General features: G+C 37.2%; 1 protein-coding gene across 3 annotated transcripts in view; it reads left to right on the top strand.

Annotated features, from left to right (window-relative positions):
• RPAP2 (RNA polymerase II associated protein 2) overlaps nucleotides 1–24,827 on the top strand; it is a 48,173-nt gene that overhangs the window by 12,833 nt on the left and 10,513 nt on the right. For 2 of the 3 annotated variants that reach the window (XR_014228352.1, XM_082313755.1), the window contains exons 10-11: nucleotides 346–426; nucleotides 7,519–7,587. Coding sequence is in view for 2 of the 3 variants with exons in the window: in XM_082313755.1 (XP_082169881.1) it covers nucleotides 346–426; nucleotides 7,519–7,587 (150 nt within the window). In the remaining variant the exon portion in view is untranslated. Of the gene's footprint in view, nucleotides 1–345; nucleotides 427–5,729; nucleotides 5,811–7,518; nucleotides 7,588–24,827 lie in introns of those variants that run through there. The other variant, XM_082313756.1, reaches the window with a different exon arrangement.

Raw genomic sequence — 24,827 nt, forward strand, 5'->3', positions numbered from 1 at the left:
GGCCTGGAGTTCTAATCCTCATAATGTAAACACTTTGATTTTTTGGTAAGAATGTCTTGTCAGAACTGAAATGTGAAGTTAATGGAACATGCATGTAAAACTATATTTAATTTCTTCTTCACGTTCACACTGAGCTAGAGCTTCTTATTTTTAAAAACAAGCTGTTGTAAAGTGAAGGTGTTGCCCAAACACCACTCAGAGGAATCTGAAATGTAAACTACAGGCCTGATCTGCTGCACAAAAGTCAATCTCTTTTTATTAACTGTCATTAACTTTGGTGGAAATCTTACCTGAGAAGAAATGAGAGAGAAAAATGTATATTGATGAGGGTCTTTTGCCTTCTAGATTACCTGCAGTTTTGGGCCCTCTTCAGATTACTCCAGGTGATGTTTACACAGAGCTAAAAAATCTTGTCAAAACTTTCCGGTGAGTATTGGTCTTTATTTAGAGATTCTTCTTGATTGATTAATTAAACATGCTGTTGAATGATTTGTGATTTGGGCACAGAGAAGGCCCCATTGCAGATCTGCCCTTTTCTAGCTGTGTGTTCAGGTAGGTAATGTCACATTCCCTGTGGACTAACAAGTCAACCCTTTCCCTGCTCCTGACAGTGGCTGGGTCACCAGGAGTATTTGTAGATTTTTAAAAACTAGGCCAGTGGTCTCTGGAGGATGATGGTGAGTCTTTTAAAGGTTCTGCTACCTCGTCACCTCCTATTAAGCGTGAGTTTCTGAGATCTGTCACTTTCTTTTGCTCTGGCTCCCTACAGCCAGGCTTAAATGGTTTTAATGTGGTTAATAATTGTTCCCACTAACTTCTAGAGCCAGGAAGAAGGTCCAGTTTGACCTGTCTTCTTCCTGAGTTCAAGGGGACGTAGATGTAGTGGACACTTTATCACCACAAATGAAGTTTCTGCTTTAGTCAGAAGCACTAAAGATAGTATCTGGAAACACTGGGATAAAGACGGAGGGAAAACAGAATGGTGGTAACTTCTCTGAACATTTTTAGGTTTTCTTTGGGACAAAACTCTCATAACTTGGACCTAGATCATGTCCTACATCTTGAAGTATTGTCAGGAAAAGGAGCAACAACAGTTGCTAACTCTGTGTACGTTGCCACTCTTGAAACTTCCCCCCCACATCCCCAACCTGCTTGAGGTTTACATGTAAATTTTCCAAAACTCAGTCATGTGATGTTTGTCACAAGGAATCTAGGCTTTGGTGAATAGAAACGCAGCTCTACCTGATGGCCTTGTGATTTATCTGAGGTCTGGAAGGATGCCACTAAAACACAGATCTCTATATGCAGGATTTCTTACTATGGAAGATACTCTTCTTTTCTAGTGACTCTGTGCATGATGTCTTTTATTTAAAAGAATTGTTAGTGTTTGAACTTGATTCCGTAATTGCAGTCTTTTAAGTTGTGATTAACCTTTTATTTTAACAACACTGAAACCAGGGAAGATATTTTTGGTTAAATTGGAGCAGCATGTATATACTGTATGTATACCTAGTATTTGAATAAGATCTTTGTGTCTTAAAACATTTTTGTTGCTCTGCAGTCTAAATGCTTAATAGTCACTTCAGCTTATGGATTGATCGAACTGGAAAAACTACATTTGGTCTCTTTCAATCTACCTTTGTATGACTGATTATGTAAGAAGTCCTGGAGGTTCTCAAAAGCAGAACTTACTTATATTTTAAATAATTTTTGCTATTGAAAGACAATGTGACCTGAATATGAACTTTTAAAAGTGGTTTATAGCAAAGGAGCCTTGAAGCCAAAATTAAGTTCTAAAAACTCATATATATGTACACCTGTGGATTTACAGAATGGAACCAAATCTAATTAATTTGGACTTTGATCCCAATACCTGGCTCATGTACCAATAATTTATCATGTTTTAAATGTCTCCCCTGATCTATTTCTGATCCCTTAGATAGATAGCACTTCGTGAGTTTATTTTTAAGTCTTTTTTGTTAGGAAGAAAGTTGAAAGTAATGGTAGCAAGTTCTTGTGGCTCTGTTACTGTTAAGATTCCAGATAAAGTGCTTAGAAATTCAGCATTTTGGGCAGAGGATGGTTGAAGACAGTTGTGGGCACTACACAAGAATTTGTACATGCCTTTATATGTACATATATCTCAAAATAAATGGAGTTTTATTGTCACTGATAGTAAAATAATACAAAAATACAGGAAATAGGGAAGCAATAAAAATTTGGGCCCTTTTCTTGCATTTCTGATATGGAAGGGTCTGTTGATACACAAAAGGTAGCTCATGGATATTAAGATGAAGGCATAGGTTTGAATCTCCAGTTCTGTACGTAGGTTTAAATTTACTTAATATGAGTGGTCTCTCTGATTTTAGGTTGAATGCTTTGGCAGGGGGACCTGGGATAAATTTTAAATGGTATTTATGTTTGCAGGTTATAGAAATTGAAACATTACTTTCTTTGTTAATGTGGGTGAAATGCTTAATGACTATGGAGGGAGCACTGACAAATGCTAGTGCTGTTTCCTGCTTTTCGTACTGGAAATATTTCAGGCTGAAGAACTTGCCAAAGAGGGTAGGAGATAAAACACATGGCTGTAGTAGAGCTTAGCTGAAGAAGGGTAAAAGAGCATGTGGTGAACTAAGAAACAACGATTTTCAGCTCCATTGGTTTTTAAAGGAACACTTGCAGTTCAGCCTCCTTTGGGCAGCATTTTATTCAATCACCACTGCTGGGAAACGCACTAGAGGGATCTCAAGAGACATTTTAGAATGGTTAGAGCTCTTCCCAAACAAAGTCCCTCAGTGCCTGTAAGCTTTTGTTACGAAAACTGAGATGTCAGATAATTCTCCAGAGTGTGTAAGGGCACTGTGTTAAAAGATCAAGAGAAAATTAGCTATTTATATATAAATCAAGGCTAAATTATTATGCTTGTGAATGTGTGGTTGTTTTTCTTTTTTTTAAGCATAATATTCCATATTTAAAATAGAATTTTGTCTATATCTTATGGTTGGAAGTATTTTAATTCCTTTTGTGGAGCTTATCATTGACATTGAACTCTGTCAATGAATATGATACAGTTGCTTCCTGAAGATGTGTTCAAGACTTTTTATTACAGCTTTGTCTTATCTTGTTTCCAAGACAATATTTTAGCTTTTAAATAGGTATCGTGAGTGTATGTTAGCTAGTGTATACACTCACTAATAGGCTTTTACCTATTACCCCTGTTAAGTGGAATTTTAGGTTCTGGGTTTCAAGTCAATCAGCAATACTTTGTCGTAGACAAGGTTCTGTATGGAAACGTGAAAGTACCAGAACATTAATGACCTTTTCTCAAGTAAATGGGCTTCTCCTGAAGAGAGCCTAAAGTTATAATAGTAGCTCATTTTTGCTGGTTGTCATCAAACTAAATTATAGTACAGTACCTAAATATGTTGCTCTTTTTCAGGGAGTAGAGGAGGTGTGTTTTATGGTTAAATTGGTTTAGTTGAAGCCTAAAGAAAAACAATCTATGCTCTCATATTTGCCTGTGCTGACCTGGGTTAGTTAAACTTCACTCATCTTAGTGCAAGTTTTGGAAGAATTATAGATAGCTGAGGTCCCCTAAAGTCACAACTTTGTCCTAATCCCATGAAGTCAGCTTGCTGCCTTACAGAATAGGCAACTAACAGGTCAGATTCTTGAACTGAAGTTACCTATTACACCTGGGAATCTGGATGTGTGAACAAAAAGGCTGCTTCATTTGCAAAGATGCTGATGACTTCACTTTGCAACAAAGATAAATTGTAAAACAAAGGAAAGAAAGAAGGAAAGAAAGAAAATATTCTCCATTTGGGGCACATTTTTTTTCTTTTTCTCCCAGTGTAAGGACACAGACATACTGGGTAAAACTGAAAGACAGCAAGCATGGACCTGTTCAAAGGAGTTTTTTCACCAAATGTACATTTAGTACCAATAACTCATTGCTACTATTAGTCAAATTCACAGTAACATGTTAAAAATTGACCTCACAGATTCATAGATGACAGCTATATTCTCACTGTAAGGATAAACAAACTTCTAGAGAAGGAAATAACACTCAAGACTATAATTTATAAATAGGTATAAAGAAAAATATACTTTAAAAAGATTGTTTTATATTAACCAGTTACATTTTCTTGCTTCTTGTTCATAATATCTGATGCTAGGGGCCTGTTAGGGGATAACTATTTAGCATAATAATCAGCTGTGCATCTGCCATTCCCCATTGGACAGGGTTCCTGTTATCAAATTGTTTCCTGGAAATCCCAGGAGATGTAATTCTGCTGAGGAAAGGGTGGTGAGCTCCTGCATTCCTGAGTTTCTTTCCTATAACTTCAAGTTTGTTGTGGTCCCTGTTCAAGTTCTTGCACAAGGCGCTTACTTAGGGATGTGCTTAAATCTGCTGCCACAGCAGGCACTGTTTACAAATTGGGCCATCATTTGCTAATGGAGTTCTGCTAGCAAAATTTGCAGCTGACAGTAATTAAATGGAAAGACAACTAAAGAAAAAGAAGTAGAACTAACTGTGTATGCTCTTTTTCTGTCATTTTTGGGTTTATTTTTTTATTTACTGATTACTTTAACCTTGGACTCCCCTGCATTCCTACAACTTCCGTATTGCAGTTCACTTTCTTTGCAGGCTGGGCACTAGTCAGTTATTGGGAGGTCATTTGGGATGGAATTTTTATGCATCTTACTCTTTAGTCCTTTATCCTGTCAGCTTCTGGCACTTGGAGCCATCAGCTCAGTCTGAGCTGCTTCATAGAGGATTAAAACTGCTGCACAAGTCCTGCTGCCTACTGGATGGTGGAAGCAGTCAAGTCCAGCTGCAGTGCATCTTGCTGGGGTGAACCACAACACCCACAAACTAGCAACTAAGCGACCCACACAGCTATTTGGGATCATCCAACCTTCTTGGCTTACCTATCCTGCCCTACAGAGGCCAAGAAAGTAGAGACATTCTGTTTTGAAAAATTGCACATTGTTTTCTTTCTTTGGGTAGGTGAGGGAGAGCTTAGCCAAACTCTTTTAACAGAAAATATTTCACTGCAAAACTCAAATCATGTACACAAAGTTTTGTAGAGTTTTAACATTTCCACATTATATGTTTATGACAGAAATCTAGTGACCTCTTTCATGGATTGTTCTGAAGTAACAGTTTTGGCTAGAGGCGAGACAAAGAATTAATGAACCATTTTTACAGAGGACTTGCACTTCCCTGTTCTCTGAAAGCTTTGCCCTTCAGAGGCCTCAGCGTTGACACACAGCTTGTTTTTGAAAGTGACTGCCCTTCCACTGCTCCTTATTATTTAAGGCTTCACACCTGTAGGTTCCTAGCTTTAGTCTGATCTGCCTGAAATGCTTTTTTTCAGCTGCACAAGTGCTTTAGGACAGGTGTTGTACTGAAAGGTTACTCATTGTGGAAGCCTGACTTGACTGTTCATCCAGTGCAGTGACAGTAGTACATCAGCAGACCCATATTGCTGTATCCTGCTGGTTATCTGTGTCTTTTGACCACCTCCTTCATAAATAGCATATTGATGGCAATGAGTAGTGTTCAGACCTTGCCAATCAATACTAACATTGAGTAAGAGTTAATTGACACAAATAACTGCATCTCTCAGTTTGTGTACAAGAATGACACCTTCCTGTGCTCTAATCAATAATAACTCCTTGTAGAGCATTGAAATAAAGCTGCTTTCTCTATTTGACAGAGTTTTCCCAGGTGGCTTGGAGCTGTCTCTTCCATTGTGTCTCATCATAGCAGATTAACTGGAATGTTACATATGAATTGCTTGTCAAGATGATTCCATCAAGCATTTCTTGGTAGTGGTTATCACTGTCATCAGTATTGAGTCAAGACCTTCAGCTTTTGTTTTGTCTCTTGTTCTATAGCCAGAAAAATGTAACAGTTTACCAGGTACGAGCTTTGTTGCCAGCTAACACCTTTAGCTATTTCAAATAGTAATTGGGAAACATGAATCTTTTAATAACAAAAATAATCTGTATTTGCCAGAGCTATTGGTTCTAGTTTGATGTGACAGTTCCTGTACATGTAGTTCAAAACATTGCATTTCCTTTCGTCATTTAACAAAACTCAGGCTGTTGAGACACTATTTGAGTACTCATTGCTTCAGAATCTTATTTTGGTTGGAAGACTTGGAGATTTGAGGAGAAGAATAGGATAATATTGCTTTAATCATTACTATCCTTAAAGAAAAATTAATTTTATTATTTTTTAATATTGTTCTGAAATAGGGAAATGCAAAATGATCCTATAAAACATCTTATTAATAACTGCATTTTTAATGACCATTTTTATTATAATTCTGGGGAATGAGTTAAAAGAATTTTAATTTTAACAATAGCAAGTACAAATACTTTTATTTTTCCATTTTTTAACACTTTTTTGGGGGTAACTATATACTTGCCCAAAGAAATTAAAAAGAAAAAGAAACCTTACTGGGGAAGAAAGCCCTGGATTTTAATTTGTTGCCAGGTATTTCATTTTAAGCAACCTCCCATCTTCACCGGTGCCTGTAGAAGTGGGTATGAATGACAGGGTAGCTTCATTCTGGATTTGAATTTATATGAGGCTGCATAGCAGGGAAGCTGAGAGCAAGAAGGAAGCCGACGTAGGGAGGCACGTGCCCCTCCGTATTTCTGTTGGATGGCGCCATCTGTCTGGGTAAAATTAATTCTGCCAGCCTTTTTGGGTGCTGCATAGCCACAGCTTTGTTTTTAGCTGTGACTTCTGCATGAAGTTGAACACCATGGGTCATGCCTAAATTCAGCCTTAGCAACTCACACGTGAATTGTTTTAAGTCAGATTAACATACAACTTAAAGCAGATCTGTCTTATTACGAAGTTCAGCCAGATGGGTCAGCAGGTATAAAATGCAGCAGCACTTTTGTTGAGCACCCATGTGGTTCTTGATTCACACCTCATTTTCTCGCTCTCACATCTGCACTAGCTCCCATTGGATAAGTTAGAATTCTGGGTTTCCATTTTAAAAATAAGAATCATCAGAGGATTGTCTCCAGTATCTTATAAAATCCAGTCTGTTTCCGCAACATTAGCTTTTACAGCAAATCTGGATCTGAAGCCAACAGGGGGGAAACTAAGTGTAGGAAGGCCCGTCTCTTCAGAAACGCATGTGCAGTTCCTGAGAATTTCCCAGTGGGAATGAGTGAGAGCTGAGCCCTCACAGCAGCCCGGACTATTTGCAAGCTAATTCAAAGAATTAGCTTCTGTGCAGTCTTCCCCATCTCACTTTCGTATAGAAAAAAAGAGACATATTGGGAATTCTGCAGTTCCTCCGTTACAGGATAAGATGCCGGAGAAGCCTGAAAGTTGGTGAATTGCTCAGATACAGCTGTAATTGCTACATTGTAACTCACTGTATTAAGTCTTTTAATGGTAGACAAGTTAAAACTCAGCAGTTAAAATCTGTTTACTTTCACTCTGAAATGTTCTGATCTTTTTTTTTAATTATTTTTCAGGTTAACAAACAGAAATATTATTCACAAAATGCCTGAATGGACTCTAATTGCTATTGTTTTGTTATCTGTGTAAGTACCCTTTAATGTCAAATATTCTCATAGCTGTCTTAACTAGCCTATCAAGGCAAGATTTAATTATCAGATGAAAGGAGGGAAAGATTTCTTTAAATTAACTGGGGAAATCAATAGAATTATTTTTTCATGCAAATTAACTAAATCGTCTTGACAAAACAGGATTGTTCCACTTGCAACAGCATGTTAACAATGGACAAACTTAATGTTATGTTTAAAAAAGAAAAGTTAAGCTTTAGAAATTTTTAAAGAGGGCTGGTGGGGTGAAGGAGGAGTATACTTCACTCTCTTCCATTTGCTGCTGACAGACATTCTTTCCCTCTCTGACAGTAGTGCAAAATGACGTGTATTGTATTACTTGGATTTGGCATAACTGTTACACTTTTCATTTCTCATTTTACTTCTAATTTCTTACAAGATTTCACTTTCACGATTAAAGTCAAATTTTTTCCATAAAGATATGATGTACTTCTAAATATGTTTGAATATTCTAGCAAACTTCTTTGAGAGGGGGAAAGCTTTTTTAGCAACTCCCAAATTTCTGAAAGGCATACTGGGACCCAGTATTTTATTTTTATGAGGATTAGCTTTACTGCTTAAGATTATGATACTACAGTGCCTACAGTCCTCCTTAGCTTTGTTCTACTTACTGTAGAATTAAATTCTTTCCCAGGGTTTTCCTAATGGGAAGCGTGATTTTATTATAGTGTCTTTCAGTAAACACAGAGGCATGATCTATAAAAGCTGTAGTCATATGCATCAAGTAACTTCCTTAATTTATATTTTCCAAATTCATGTACATTTCTGAAGTTAAAGATATAAACTTTGCAGTGTGTAAAACAGGCGGTTCTCTCACAAATTGATATTAAACAGTAAACATTAGTTCACCTTTTAAGAAATCACTGGTGGTTTCACACAGTGTCAGGTCCTGCTTTTCAGTAGGGTTAAACCATCACGCAATCCTTGTATGTCTTTCAGCTTGAATTACAAGCTTGCAAAAACCTTATTCCAGAGACTATTTATTACCGCACTGCTGCTGCTTCTTTTGGGCTTCCTGGGTCACTGGAGCCTGTAGGACAGAGAAGTACTTACAGACATTCACAGGTCAAGAAGTGTTGTGGGCCAACCTCATAGCATCCCCAGTACTGCACTTACTTTCCTTGATATTACTTCAGTCTGACACGTTGTTCCGGCTTTACTGTCCCAAGGAAGACTATACCAGCAGGCATTAGAGTAGGCTTCAGCGAGCCTTACATCTGTGTCACCCAGCCAGATACCGCTCAAATGATTCATTAAATCAGAACACAGAAAGTAACTTTATTTGAATGCCTTGGCATAAATTTTTTATCAACTATAAGAACAAATCTTTTGTCATTTTTACTATATATTCTTATGGTTGAATTGGCAATTTGTGAAACAGATCTTATGAATTTTTCAAGTAGTTTCTGTACATTTAAGGAAATGGTGACTCTTTTGATCAGAAGTTAAAATATGTTGCTGGTCTCTCTGCATATGATGAGCCCTAAATGTTTACATACCTAATGACTGCTTTACAATTGCTTTAAAATGTTATACAAGTAGCAGGCAGTCTTGGCAACAATTAGTAGAAGCAGAGAACCAAGTCTCTTTTTACTTTTGCTTTCTGAGGGTCCACCCCCAAACAAATTAGTTATATTTGATCCTAAAATAGAGTAGATTTTATTTCTAATGTTATTCTAGTGAAATGAATAAAACTCCTGTTGACTTCAGCTTATTGTAAGGTTCTTGCAAGCTCATGATCTTCAGATTTTGAACAACAACTCTCAGCCCCCTCTTAGGAGAGGATGTGGAAGAATGTAGATGGGGTAGAATGAGTGTTAAGATTGCTCTAAGATGATGAGTCTTGCATCATTTCCGGAAAGATTAAAACAGAACATTAATTATTTAGGAATTCTAATCAAACTTGAATATTTAGTGGGAGCCAGAAGTGTGCAGGGAAAGGCTACTGAGGACCTGGGCAACTCCTTGCAGACAGGTCCTCAGATTGTGGCCCTTTCTCGCCTCCTGCAGTCTGCAAAGGAATCTGTCATATCTTACTAATATTGCTCATAAAAAGAGTTACACTCTATTAAAGTCTTCTCTGGCTTCCCCTTAGCTACACTGAGAGATGATGCATGTTGCAGCACATGTAATGTCATTTAGATCGCAGAGTTGTACGGGGCCTGAGTCAGAGTGGCTCTTTACAGCTTCTGTCACTGAAAGAGGAGCACACTTTCAGAATATGTATTCCGAGGTCTTGACCTGGGCCCGGGCACAGAATGGCCATTTTACTCCTAACGCTAAACGATGAAGTAGCATAAGCAGCACCCTGAAAGAGGATACTACTTCCTCTTTCCAGGAGGACAAAAGACCATATTACAGGTACCCAGGGGTGCAGGAGGTGTAAGAACAGAGACTACAGAAGGCAGAGTGAGCATGGGATTTCAGGGTATACCTCAAAAGAAACTGTTAAGACCTCAAGTATTTTTTTTGTTTTGTTTGGAAGCGGGCAGGGTTGTTTTTTTTTAAAGTAGCAACTGTTGGACTTTGCTTGTACCCCATTTTGTGCACCGATATTGTGGCTCACCACTTCCTTCTCATATATGGCTAGCGTGTGCTGAGGACTCAAACAGTGTACTTTACTTAACTTCACAGTGCACTTTCAGAGTGCCCCGACCTTTTTTGTGATATGCTAGTGGGCAGAATAACTATTATTACTGCTGTCTTGAATTCGAGTGTCATCACTGCTTAATACTTTGTATTATGTTATGGTAATGCTGTCCTCTCTTCATTGGAGTGTGCATATTAACTCTTCATAGGATACAGCATGTTGGATAGTCATAATACCTAATTTTGGTGCTTAAATTAGACCTAGGCTCCCTTTATAGTCTGCTGGTCCTTGAGAAGCTATTGAAAGTACTTACACGCCCTTGAGTCTACTGACTATTAAAGAAACGTGGGCTTCTAATTCATTGTTCTGAAATAAAGTGCCTGAAACTAGACAGTGTGACTGTCTTTCTCGAAGTATAAGATGTTGGAGATCACAACAGTGGAGCATTTCCTGTTCCTAGTGAACAGCTGGATTTATTCAATCAAATTATCGTATAAAATATGAACAGTCAGTCTCAGCCTTTATTGAAAATCTAGCCTGAGGCACTCCTATCTTTATGACCAGCACATTCAGCAATGCTGTATCGACCTTCTTAGAGTACACTTTGACAGCCAGAGAATTATGTTCAAGTAATTGCATTCATGCCTGCCATGGAGTGGGTGACTCTTTAGAGTGATCTGTAAATAAAATTTCGTATTCATTTGTCATTTGTAATAATTTTGGCAGTGGTAGATTTCTGTGTCTTCCTGTTGCAATGTTTAGTATGTAAAGCAGAATTATTATAGTAATAGCTGCTTTATAATATATGGTAAACTAGAATACAGAAGTTGCATCTTTTTTCCCCCAAAGAACTTTGCAAGATATCAAATGAAGCAGATAAATAGATACAAATACAGTAGTTCAGGAAAGAATGGAGAAAGCAGTGGAAGATTGGTTGCTATACAAGCATGGGCACTTGCTGTTTTTAGTGTATACCCCTGGTACAGTCTAATGGAAAGCTTTCAAGATATTTTCAGGAAATGTCTGCTTTCATCTTACTTATCTGAGCTGGCTGGTTCCAGTGAACTGTGGTCAGCATCATCTACAAAGCCTATGCAAGAGATTCCCCCGCTAAAAGCTTTGAAGCATTTCAAAATGTTCTGGGATTAGTTTATAAGCATTCGGCTGCAGTATTTAAACAAACACAAAATGGCCATGATCACTAAACAAAAGCCATCATTATATGTGTGCAGCCACTTTAGATAAATGTGTCGTGTGGAGATGTACTCTAGAGGTTTACTCTCTCGGAGATAACAGTCCAGGAACTGGAGAATCTTGAGTTCAAGTATGCGTTTTTACTCTTTGCACACAAGAGCCCATCTATTGCTCAACACTGGCGTTTCTAGATTATTTTAAGAGGAATTCAGATGCTTGTGATACCGCTACTGTGTTCTTGTCTGAAAATGTCTGAATGTTTGAAATGTACAAATCTAATGTATAAATACATGTTGGATATGAATCAGACTTGCAGAGTGACTCTTTTTCCTATAGAAACCACACACAAGTCAGCTGGATGATCTTTTATTTAGCAAGTCTGATGATAGAAGATTGGTTCCAGGTTTCAGCTGAGAAAAATCATTTGTTGTTAAGCCTGAAATATAATTATTTCCCATTTTGAAACAGAGTTTGTAGGACCAAAAATCCAAAAACTCTTTATAAAAGTGTTTGAATGTGGTCATAGTATTGTCTCTACTCTTGGTCTCTGTCTGTAGAGTTAGATTAGCGTGTGAAACAGAGAAAAGGCAAGTTTGTCTTAACACGTTAAAAAATTAAAAAGTATGTTCTTCCCTTTTTCTCTCTTAATAATTTGAGATTGTCATTTGGTAACTGTGAACTCAAATAGGTTTTCTGTTAAGCAGTTCTTATTTATCAGCACTTTCTAAGCAAATTCAAATCTGCTTATTTGGCATATTGTGGAGGAGATGAGTATTACTTTACTTCCTCCTAGCATGTTCCAGTATTACTTAGGAAACAGATATAGAACAGTATTTTGAGGGATGTGCAGTGTTGTTAATTGGGACATTAATCAGTGCCAACTTTAAAATTAATTAAATATCTTCATCATTTCTAAGGGAGAAAATAGAAGAAGAAACCTTAGCAGTTTCAAAGAAGGTGTTTCTCCTTATACAAAAAAACCCCCACGGTGTTGCTGTAGTGCTGTTACGCAGGAAAGTGACCCTGTGGATTTCATTGCAGCACACACAGCTGCAGTCTTTCTCCATTCTAGTATTTCTCGTGGATAGCCTTCTGAATGGGAGATTTGGATGTGCTGTGTAACTTTCATGCATGCCCAGCACAAACTCTCTGAGGTGAGTCCAGGATAATTAGTTCCCTGTTACAGTTCTGGTCCTTGACCTCATCAGCAGGAATGGAGCCTTAGCGTGCACTGTCTCCTGGACCTCTGTTGCGTGGAGTTAGGGGGGTTGGCTCAGAAAGCTGGCTCCTCTGCACCTGCCAGTTGTGCTGCCCAATGCAAGGGAAGAGCAGGGTCACGGCTTTCTGCCAAGTGTCTTGGAAATCCCTCCAAGAGATAAAAATCTACGTGTTCCCAGCAGCTGTATGTGTGGGCATTCAGATTGAAGTCATGCCCAACTGTGCAGAGCTGGTGTGCAAAGTGCATCATCAGTTACAAATTGTCCTTCATGGTGGTGTTCTGACTAATCTTTTTGTTAGAATCTAGAAATACTTTTATGTTGAGCATAATTTTGGATCTTCTGCTTTAGTCGCCTTTGGGAGCTTCATATTGCAAATGTGAATTAAGAATATGGTAGTAGGGAAAGTACTTTCCTCCGCCACTTCATTTTTGCCTTTTGTGTGAGTAAACAGGAGATTTTTGTTGCAACTTCTGTTTCAGCCCTCTGAAAGATAGCATGCTAGATTTTCGGAAGACTGCTTTATCATGTTGACTCTTTGGGGAGCTAACTCGGTCAGTGGAGTTCATGTCCTATTGAACTCTATGCCACAACTATGTGCTGATCAAGCAGATGGAAAAATTGCCCAGCCCTGTTAGAGAGAGAACTGTTTTAAATTTATATTTCTTGAAAAGGTGTACATTTAGAAGGTGTCTTTTGCAATGTCGTGTTTTTCCTCCTTCCATAATTGCTGCATACAGCTTTGGTTATTGGAAGTCATGTCATAGCGCAGAGTAAATTGTACAGTTAGAGGGTAATATAGACAGTTCTGAACTAATGCTGCATGTAAGACTTGAGTAATCCACACTGTTAACAGCTGCCCTAAACTTAGTTTTAAACTAAATGTATTTTAACTTCATCCACTGAGCAAACTGAACTGTTAATTTTGCAACTGAATCCTGAAGCTGTAGCCCTATGAAAATATACTTGCTTCCTTATTAATAATTAATCTTAATACATTCAATGCAAACATTTTTTTATCATGAAACATTACCCATCTGTTAAAAGAAAAACATTACTTTTACAGACACTTGCATCTTTTATTTTCAGACTTTTAACTTTATCTTAGTAAACTTTCTAAAGAACAGCCTACATTAATGGGTACATGACACATAGGCAGTGTTTCTGACTTACTTACAGGAAACTTCATCGTAAGATGAAAATCAGTGTTGATTTAGCTTGCTGTTTCTGAACTGAGAGAAAAAAAAAAAAAAAAAAAAAAGTAGAGGTACGCATCATTGGAAAGGTTACTATGGCTTCCTAGCATGTGATCCCCAGGTATTTCATACCAGCAGAATTTTTAGCGTGGGTTCTGGATTAACTTGTTTGGTTCTATGCAGAGAGTCATAATGGTACCTCTACGAGGCTAAGTGCTGTGTCGTGTTCTTCTTCAGCACTGAAATAAATTGTGGCCAAAGTAGAAGTATTGTATTCCTTAAATCCTCTGGAACCACTATAACAGAAGAACTTTGATTGTAGAAAATCCCTGAAAGAGCAGTATCTTTTGAAGATCTAATCATGCCTCTCCTTACGGTGCTTGGTGCAGATTACAGAATGTAAAACCTTATAATGCTAGACAGTAAAACAGGCTGTCTAGAAAGGCAATACTTCATTCCGGAGATTCTAGTTTCCTTTGTCATATTGCTGTTGAAAGCGTCAGACCTGACATGGCAGACAGTATTTTTGCTACAAAGTGTATAATGGTTTTTAAGGAGGAAGAATCCTGAAAGTGATTAAAAATGATGAAGATCTTAAAAATCTTGCTTTATGAATGAATTATGTCTTACAAAACAAAATCAAGTTGAATAATTGAGCTAAGTTATAATTTCCTTGGATCAGAACAGTGGTCCACAGACCTACTTAAAGCCCCATGTGTCAAAGATCTATGACAGTTAGGGGGAAATAGAGAGACGTGCATTTTATTAGCTTTCATATCGATAACGTTACGTTGGAGAATGTTGGTGTTCCTATAATATCCTACAGTGACCAGGGATAAACTGAAAAATCACTCAGACGCATGAAAATTTTGGAGAGGAGAGGAGTAGATTACAACTAATTCATTCAGAAAGGAGGCAAATTATTTTTTATGTGAAAATTGACAGTGGGCAGTACACTGATGAACGGGAGACTTGTTTTCATTTCCCAATACTGTAGGAATCGACTGCAAAGGAAGTTTGTACTTCTTCTCGTTAGTTTATTACTTCTTGAGCTATAAAAACATTTTGACACCCAGTGGTCTCACCCAGTCTGGCAATTAAGTTCTGATCCTGCTGTGGGATGTTAACAGTGAAGGCAAAAAATGTACAGTATTTTCTGAAATGTGTTCCTTTCATATTTATGAAAACAGAAAATACAGCCTCTTTGGGGAAGGAAGGAAGGAAATACATGTCACTGACAAGATGATGTGTAGAGCGTACCTCTAGGTGATGGGCTATGATGAAGCTCTCAGAATTTACAGACAATCCAAGCTAGCGGATTTAGCATCAGGGTGCAGGTGGCTCTTTTGACGCGAAGTGTATAGTTAAAATAAATACTTGGGATAAACCAGCAACCATCAGTTGACCAGAATGTTGTATAAATAAACATAAAATAACTAAATATTCATAAAATTTTGTATGGCATAATACAAAAAAACTAGAAAAATCATGTCTATAGCAGTACCTGTTCTCTTCCCGTTCCTTCCCAAAAGTAGAAGTGTGCTTTACTTGGCTGCTAGCAAACATAGCTAACCAGTATATGGGAGTTTAGTCCAGAAACTGCAAAGTGTGTACGTATAATTACATACTATTAGGTACAAAACCAGTATCGGTGCAAAAACCGTACAGATGCTTGATTGTTTAGAGGCTTGAGATCTCAGTATGTTTAATTTCATTTCGATGTATACCATGCTTATACCCTATGTTCCACAGAAATGCATATATCGCGCTCTCTCTTCTGCCCTCTCTATCCATCTCTCTACCTATCTGAACATTTTCAGATGACACTGAATAGATCTAACTCATTCATCATAAAACTCAGTATTTCTGAGATGGAGGTATTCGGTTTTTTAAAAGGATAAAGCATAGTTGAGATTCATGTGGCTCTTCATATTTGTTTCAAACCTCATCACATATTCTGCTCTTTTTAGGTATATGTTTAGGTCAGTGTACTTTCACAAATCAGTGTTAATAGTGGTGTTCTGTTATAGAGGTGGTAAAATTGAGATTAAGAGCAGAAAAGTGATTTACTGGAGATCATCAAGTCAGTAATAGATGCGGAAATAAACAGGAAAAGGCTTTGGGGTTTGCTCAGTTTTTTGGGTTGTTTGGTTTTGTTGGGTTTTTTTTTAAACCTCCTGTGAGCTGGCATGTCTGGGAAAAGGTGCTTAAGAATCCTTAACTTTTGGAGATTTTTAAGAATCTCGTTTTGAGACGTCTAACACTGCACTGGCATTTGTTTTCGAACTGGGAAAAGCAAGTAGAAAAATATTGAGGTCCTTATGTTTAACTTCTGAAGAAAAAAAATTTGGACACAGTGGAAGCAAGTCTATTCCTAGCATGTCTCTTTACTCAGCTGCATTATTCCAGGTGTTTGATCTGTATATTGGACTGGAAGGCAGATAATCAAGTTACAATGTTAGAAAGTTGTGAAACTAAACTATGATCAATTTTATGATCATTGTTTCCATAGTAACTGAGTACAGGTGAGTACATTTTATAAAGTCAAGTATTGACAAATTATTTACCTAAGCGTATTGCATTGTAGCTGTTTTAACTGTAAGACAGTATATTTTGTTTAATCTTTATTGAAATGTTTTTTGCATATCACTGAGATAATGAAATAAATTACCAGTATGCGGCAGCAAAAAAGTCCAGCAATTGAAAAAATGGATGTATATGAACCAATGTTTAATTTGTAAAATGTACCAGGTTTGTATATAAAGGCATCTTTTAGATATTAAATTGTCCCACTGTATGTGCACAATAATTTATACAACAGTGTATATTTTACAAAGTACTTAAAAGGTTCAGGCTCTCAAAAGCTTACATCTTAGCATTCTTTAATCTTACAGAGACTTATACCTGTGCTTAATTTCATGTAGCTAAGTAACCCAAAGACTTCAATGGCATGGATTCCAGTATTTGAGAGATGTCACAGGAAAACTTTGTGGAACATAAAAAGTAAGGAATAGAAGACTGAAAAGGATGAAAGGATCAATTTTTAAATAAATTTTAAATGTATTAAATTTAAAATTTTGACTAAGTTGAAAAAGAGGGAAAAATGGGAACAAATGGTAGGACTGAGAATTACCTTTGATCTGTCAGCTGGTTAGCAGGAAACAGACTTCAGATAAATGACGCTCTTTAAACAAGTCCTGTCCTTGAAATGTGTACCTAAGAAACTTAGATTTGTTAGAGAGAAACAGCTGATAGTGATTTCTTCTGGGTTTATATTGTGAACTGTTTTTTGCCTTGGCTTTATGCAGATAAGTAAGCTAAATTGAAACCTTTTGGAACAAATTCCTTTATGAATCTAAGAAGTGCTTTAAATGGCACACAGTATTATAGAAGTTCTGATGCTTCATGTCTGTGAACTAATGTTGTAGTAATAACTTGGAATATGGTAGTGTAGAGGTGGGTACCATACTCCATTTGTTTTTTAAAAAATCATCCTGCAGTTATATCTATTAATACAAAATGGTGAAACACAGTCTCTGATCCAGCTAAATTTTGTATGAAGAGTACTCTGGATAAGAAACCATAGATGCTGTTGAGCTGGTTTTGGTGCTTCCTTAGTCGTCTTGTCTGGCTAGAGGTTTTTCTAATCCACTGTAAAAGAAATCTGGAAACTCTGTTTTGCATAAGATTGTCCAAGTAATTGTTTTTTGCCAGACCTGTATGGTATGTGTGTTGATGGCAGTCTTGGTAATAATTTTAAAACAAATAAGTATTTGAAAATAGAGTTCCTAAATATCACTGTAACAGGAGGCAAATAGGACCATTACATATTATTACTGTAGCTTTAAAGGAGTCACGGGTCCCTGAACTTTTGTCACTGACATTGTAACATCAAAGTATTTCCGGAGTGTTGGCCGTCTTCTTTCTCGTTAGACAGGCTAAGCCTGGGTTAAAAACAGTGGTCCCCGAGTACTTAATGAAGCCGACTGCTTAGTATTACAGGATCAGCATAATGCTAGCAAATGCTTGCAGAGAATGGGACGTCATTTGCCACCTGCTGAATGTTCTGAAATGTGTGGTTCCTTTCCTGGACAATTGCCGAGGGAAGCGGCTTTATTTTATGTGTGCATATGCACCACCAGGAAACTTGCTCAGAAGAAATGTTATAGGAGTGAGAAGAAACAGTGTTGGTGCTTGCATTGCAAAGGTTAAAATAATCGTAAAAGCAGTAGAAAGCAGTAGACTCGTAAATTTTTCTCTCAGCTGGCTAGAAATTGTTGCTATCATGTTTATGGCTACTGGTCGCTCACAGGGAACTGAAATATGGGAACTGGAATATGAGAAATACCATTTTCTAGTTACTGTCTGAGAAGAATTGTGTTATATAATTACGTTGTGGGAAAATAGTATGAGTTACATGAAATGAGAGTTTCAGATGTTTATCTAATTTTTGAGGATTTTTTAATTTAATGTTTTCAGTTATTTGTATATACAGTGTACATTGTAAGGCATGTTGTCTTCAAGTATACAATGTACAGAACTGACACAAATAGCACTAAATGGTTATACTAAATTGTTACACCATTTGATGAAATGTCTCACCATAGTTTCTTTGAACACATAATGTATTTACAGACTTATTTTGGGTGTTCCTTTGCCTGACTTTTACTTTGCCTGTAAAATTAATTACTGACCTAATGATGTAAATAGTTTTTTATATATATAAGAAAATGTTTTACTTGTCCTTCATTGGAAGTCAAAGGTGATCTATCTCACAGAAGTTAATATTTTGAGGATAGTCTGAATTTATTGAGTTTTTTCCTTTTCTATATCTTGTTGTATCAGTGCAACATTACTATAAAATCTTTTCATTGCAGGATCTTTGAAGTTATACAGCTGGCTGTTATAAATAACAGCTGGCAGCTGATGGAGCGATCCTTAACTTTCAGGGGAGAGGAAAAAAGTGGCATAAACAATACATCCTGCTAGTCATGCAAATAGTTTGTTCGTTAGGTTAAAAGAAAAAAATACAAAGATCCAGAACATTTGCATTTTATTAAATCCGTCTGAAATAAACAGTTTCTGTACCTGATAAGGTAGCTGTAAGAAAGAAAGAAAGATAAAAAAAAAAAAAAAGGCAAATCCTTTGTCTCTTTTTCAGTCATTAGTAAGCACTTCTATCCAATGGTTAGATAAACCTTTGTTATTGTAGGTCTGCTTTCCTTTTACTGTTAGTCGTATCCATCCAGCTGCACCACACGTGAAATTTTGGCCCCATTAAAAGGGAATGGAAGTTGACTTATGTCTGAACACCAACTATATGAAAAGGGTGTGTGGAAAGTAAACTTTAAAAGAAGAAAAATACATATTTTGTGTGAGTATATACATAAACATGTATCAAAGAAACCATTTTTCTTGAACAGACTCGTAGAAGCTGCATAGGAAAAAATGAATGTAGTGGAAACAATTAACTTTGTTAACTTTTGAATGAACCTTAAGTTTTGCCGTATATTTGGATTATGTAGGAACTCGGGTCGTCGATTCTGAATCGGTGTTTGTAGCATTGATTTAAATGTAGTGGACAAAAATTTTAAACTATGAATAATTTAGTTTCTGTTGCCATCAGAGGATTAAAGTGTCTGTGCTGGATTCTGTGGACAAGTCAGTACACAATAATCAAAGGAAGTTAAATAATAAATAAAACATAAGTTGCACTTCAGCTACAAAATTCTTGTCTTTATGACAAGAATAGGATCTTCAGGCTACATTTAAAACTAGACCAGAAGTAGCTTTTTTTTCCTCAGTAAGAAAATTGCCTGTTTATTTCTGTCAGTTATCATTCAACACTGTGGGCTTTAGTGTGTTTTATGTTTCATTGAGAAAATAGAATATAGGAATAAATTTGGGGAGATGAAAGAAAACTGCCCCTGTATGCTGACTTCCCTCTTTGACCGAGAGGATATGGTAACAAAGGGCCCCAAATCAGAGGTTGCTTTAATTTCAGAGTTGCAAATAACACTGATGATAATTACTTTTTTTTCCAGCACTAGTATCATCTAATTTAAAAGAAGACTTAATTCCAGAGATATATTTAAATACTTCTGCATCTTGTTTGTAAGTTAGACGCTTCCAGTTCAAGACTGTCTGTCAAATATTAATGTGTTCTAATGGAAAATGTTCACTCTAGAGACAGTCTTTTGCTTTTAAGTTTGGGGTTTTTTTTTCATGTTGAGCTTTTTAAATCATGCTCAAACTAAAGTTATAAGAAACAAGTGGGTTTTTTTGCCTGAAACTGTAACAACTAAATTACATAAGTTGAGGCTGTAATGTTTTCTGTATTTCTGAATGTATGTTAAAACAGTATGATTATGTAACCGCTTAATTATACCAAAGGCTATAATTTTTTTAAGCTCCCTGGTGTTGCATCTTTAACGTACAAGTACACTCATGTTGTGCTTCAGATCAGCTTTTGGTCCGATACTAACTTGTGCCTGATGGATGCATTATGCTTTAAGGTCTGTGGAAATCCCTGCTGTGATCTAAGATACTTTACTACCAGAATCGCTGTCCCTAGACAAGTGTACTGTATCCAGTGATATACTGGTAAGTGAGGGACTCTGCCTCAAATTAAGCAAGCAGTCACTATATCAAACACTGAGAATTACAGTGATGCTTTGACTTATTCTGTCAAAACGTCTGAGCACCTTTCAGTAGGGGTTCATGAAATGGATAAACACGGAAAGTGTTTCAGACCCCATCAACTGAAGCACTGTTATTAAGTGATTGATACATTGGCGACACTCCAGTTATATGTACAGGCAGATGGTCTACGGACTGCAATGCACGTCTATGTCAATGAGTTTTATTGCTAATCTGTAACACTTGTTGTATTGACTCAGTCTAGCCATTTGTCTTAAAACAATTATTTTTGTTTAATCAGTTGTATTGGAGACTTCCTTCATAGAAACATAATTAAAACAGAATCTAAGACTATATTCTATAAAACTGCTATATTAAAACAACGGCATTTCTGATTAGTAACATTTTTATTGCATTGCTAAGCCCATCAAATCTGTAACATAAGAGTAGTGCAAATATATTTGAAGTATTTGGGGGGGGGGGGGGGGAACCAAACCCAAACCAAAACACCCCAGTCCTAGTGTGTTGATGCAGTAGAACACATTATAATGGCATTGTTGTCCCCATTCATTCGTTTAACATGGCTTTATGCATTCCTTGAGGATTTTTAACACTAAATGAAATGAACTGTTACTGAGAATGACCTGCAGTACCATACTGACATATAGTTTTTATAAATCTGCTCAAAAGTGTATTTAAATCTGTGGATGAGGTTTTATGCTCTCTCTTCTACTTGCAGTGCAAGGAGTAGGAAATTTACTGTAGACAGCTGCTGAAGGAGTCTTGGGCTGTTGATGAAATTGAAGTACCTTGTATTACTGAAACAACTTTAGGGGCTCCTGTCTAAGTAATGGCATCCTCTTTGGTACTGTCCTATAACCTGCCTTTGGTCCAAGAAGTGGTACAATATGCTCAGCTTGGCTGGCCACCCGTCTGGTGCAGACGGGCTCGTTATGGGCTCCTCAGTGGAGCGCCTTTTCACCCATCTTCCACAGGGTCAGTTTGAAAAACAATCCCTCTCCTACCACTTGCCAGCTGACGTTGCTGCATGTGGCTTGTTTTGATCCATGCCCTACCGTTCCAATCCTTTACACCTTGTAGAAGCAATCAGAGATGATTTCCCTCATGATTTCAACTCAAAATGGTAGGTACAGAGCTGGGAGGAAGAGTATGTTAATGCTCCTTGTAAATCTCAAAAGCAGTTGATACTTAGGTAATGCTGTCCCAAATGTTTACAAAAAACACATGGAGGGAAGAAAGCTGGAAATCTGGTGGTTTTATGGCCTTGTAACTTAATTCTTCTAAGTACCAATTAATTATTCATAAAGATGGGCTGTCCTACATTCATGACTTTGTTTTTCCAAATCCAGAATTGACTCATTATAATCTTGCAAGTGTGAGTTTTGAATGGAAATTTGACAGACTTACCAAATTAATTTCCATTATCTGTGACCCGGATGATGGTGGTATTCCCTGCTTTTGAATTAAAGACTTAGACTTTGATAAGCTGCTCTGCTTTCAGAGCCATTTCATCACACAGAGAAAAAGAGCACTGGATCACCACTAACCAGTCCTTGCCAAATCCCACCAACACACTTCAATGTAGAGTTTCCTTTAAAATATTTTTCAGTTGTGCCTGAATATGGGCAATACCCTGGAAGACTTTTAGTATAAAGGGTTTTTCTATTCAGGTAGGGTTCTGTTTAGTGCTTTATCGTAGTAGTTGACAGGTGATGATCAATAGCACTCCACAGAGTGTCTCCTGCACGGTTATGTTTCTTCATGGTTTTTAGCATTGTTTCTCTTAAATCAGCCCTTGTTAACAATGTGGCATGACTTTATGTCATAGCAAGGGAGCAAATACGCTTTAGCGTAGTGCTAACGGCACATTGCTGGAATGACTGATTTCTCAGAACCTTTAATAGCTATGTTAAATCACCCAAACTGATGTTAGATGCTTATAAGCGCTTTTACTCTTTGTTATGTGTACATAGCTGAAGGTCTGCTAACGTGCACTAAAACGCTTGTGGGATGAGAGGACTAGATTGCTCATAGCCATAGTTCAATTTGTGACTGTCCAAAGACAGCAAAAAAATCCATTGGACTTCCTTGCCAGTGAGGACCCTTAGCAAGAGTCTCTTAATGCCACCTCGATCAGAGGCTTGTTGGCACCGTCCCTGTAGCACATATGCGGCAGCCTGTGTCTGTGTTTATGTTGGGGAGGGGAAAAAAAAGAAAGTGCTGCCTATAGTTGCTGCCAGCTCTTGCTTCGTTTCCGTGTTCTGAAATGAGCATTCAAGAAACGTGCGTGATCATTAGTGCAGGTCTGTCATTCTGACAGAAGAACAGTTATCAGTCTTCCTGGTTATGATGATCTTAAAAAATTAAGTGCCTAAAACAAAAGGCAGAAAGAAACTGAGAGAATTCAAAAGAAAAAAACTTGTAAGTTGTGATGATTATGTTAAGAGGCTTATTCACAGTGCTCAAATGCCTATAACTGGCAAAAATGTTTATATCCTCTTTTCCAAAGCTTTCTATGGAAGGACAAGTAGTGCTTGCTTGTTCCGTCATTCTGCTTTATAATTCTGTTCTTGTTCGAGTTCCAAGCGTGCCGAACAAGGTAAGGGACGGAAATAATTGTGTTCAGATCCATGGATTCTGCCATGATCAGTGGCTTTTGGTTTTTTTAAGCTTCTGGCATTAGAAAACGTTAGGAAGACTGGCAATACTTACCTTTTCTAGGAGGAGCTTATTATTATTCTTTTGAGAATAAGCACATGGATTTTCTTCATGAGCATACAAACGCTTTGCGTGATATTGCGTAAATTTATGTGCACTCAAATTCTCAATGCTTTTCCTGTAATTTTAAGTGACCAATTTTGGGGAATGGAAAGGAGCCCAACTCTTAGGTGGTTGTGTTCTTACCCCTGTTTTCAGACATCTATTTCAGAGAGCTGTAACTAGCTGATATCACAGTGGTGGCTTTGAAAATTCAACTTTTTTCAAAGGGGATCACAGAATTCATCTTGAAGAAAAAGTCCAGAAATGTTTTCCTGAGGTCCAGTATCTGAGGGGAGGATGGTACTGTAGAATTAGAGTTTTGTTAGAAAGGATAGTCACACCTTTGGATAGGAAATGCCAATTAGTGCTTTTAACTACACAAAAGTATTACTCCACCATCATCTTTTCTGAATGTATTCAGCTGTCTTGGTTAAGGTATGCATAGATCTAAGAACGAGTTGCGCACACTACCATCTCAATTAATGAAATTTACTCCGTATAATGTGACTGACTTATAAAAAGATTTTAATTTAAGTTAAACTCCTAAATATACTTGGCAAATGTTTTTGTAAGGCGACTAATTCATAGAAAGTTTGGGTCTTGAGTTGAACTATGTAAACATTTTGCGATAGCCAGATGTCATTTAATAGCTTTATAATAATAGCTTGGTCTTCACATGAATTTCACTTTTTTTTTCCTTGAACATGTAACATATGTGGAATAGCCAGCAAATATGAATTTTATCAATCAGATATAGTTTGACATTTTTAACACTTTTTAAACTTTACAAAGACCTGTTTACCATATGGTGTAAGTGGGTGTGCAGGAAACGACACTGTTTCATGAAGTCTGATATATACTGTACTACTTTTCCATGAGCTGAGCATGAACGTTTCCTTTTAACGGGTGTGCTGAAGGCAAGCCTTTGAAGCATGGGTGTATAACTTTGGACAGTAACACTTACGTTTGGGTGCTTCTGTAGGTGATTGTTTTAAAATCACTTAATCCTTTAGCTTTTCTTATATTTATTTGGCTTTATTCACAAAAGTTTGTTCCACATTAATGCTGCAACATGTGAAAGAAGTAACAGAAAAGCAGAATTTATATTTTTCTTTTCATTGTTGCAGTAGCCAGTTGTTTTTATTGTGGTCCCAAGTACCCTATTTCCTGTTTATATTCTGTGTCTTTTGAAGATGCTGCAGAGTTTCGAGGCAATTCCACGATCCTTGAACTGAAATGCTGTATATCATTAAATTGAATTAGTCATGATGGTTTCTTCAGAGCTGGGGTCGTTGCAGCTTTCAGTGACTTGAAGATATTGATTCCAAATACTGTTCTGGCTTATTTGCATACAATTATGGTTTAATTCAGTTGTTAGCATTTCATGCAAGGATGAGAGCACAGCCCTCAACACTGTTGTGCAGTACCTCAAATATACATTGGACCAGTGTTACTTAAGAGCATGGAACTTGCCACTCAGTGCAAACTAGCAACTTGTGCTTGCTCCTTCTGCAGAGAAAAGCTTCTGCTTCTGTTCCAACAGCCACTTAAAAGTAGGAAAGTACTCGACAATAACTGCTT

The sequence above is a fragment of the Platalea leucorodia genome (assembly GCF_965183815.1).
Source record: "Platalea leucorodia genome assembly, chromosome: 5".
NCBI lineage: Eukaryota > Metazoa > Chordata > Aves > Pelecaniformes > Threskiornithidae > Platalea > Platalea leucorodia.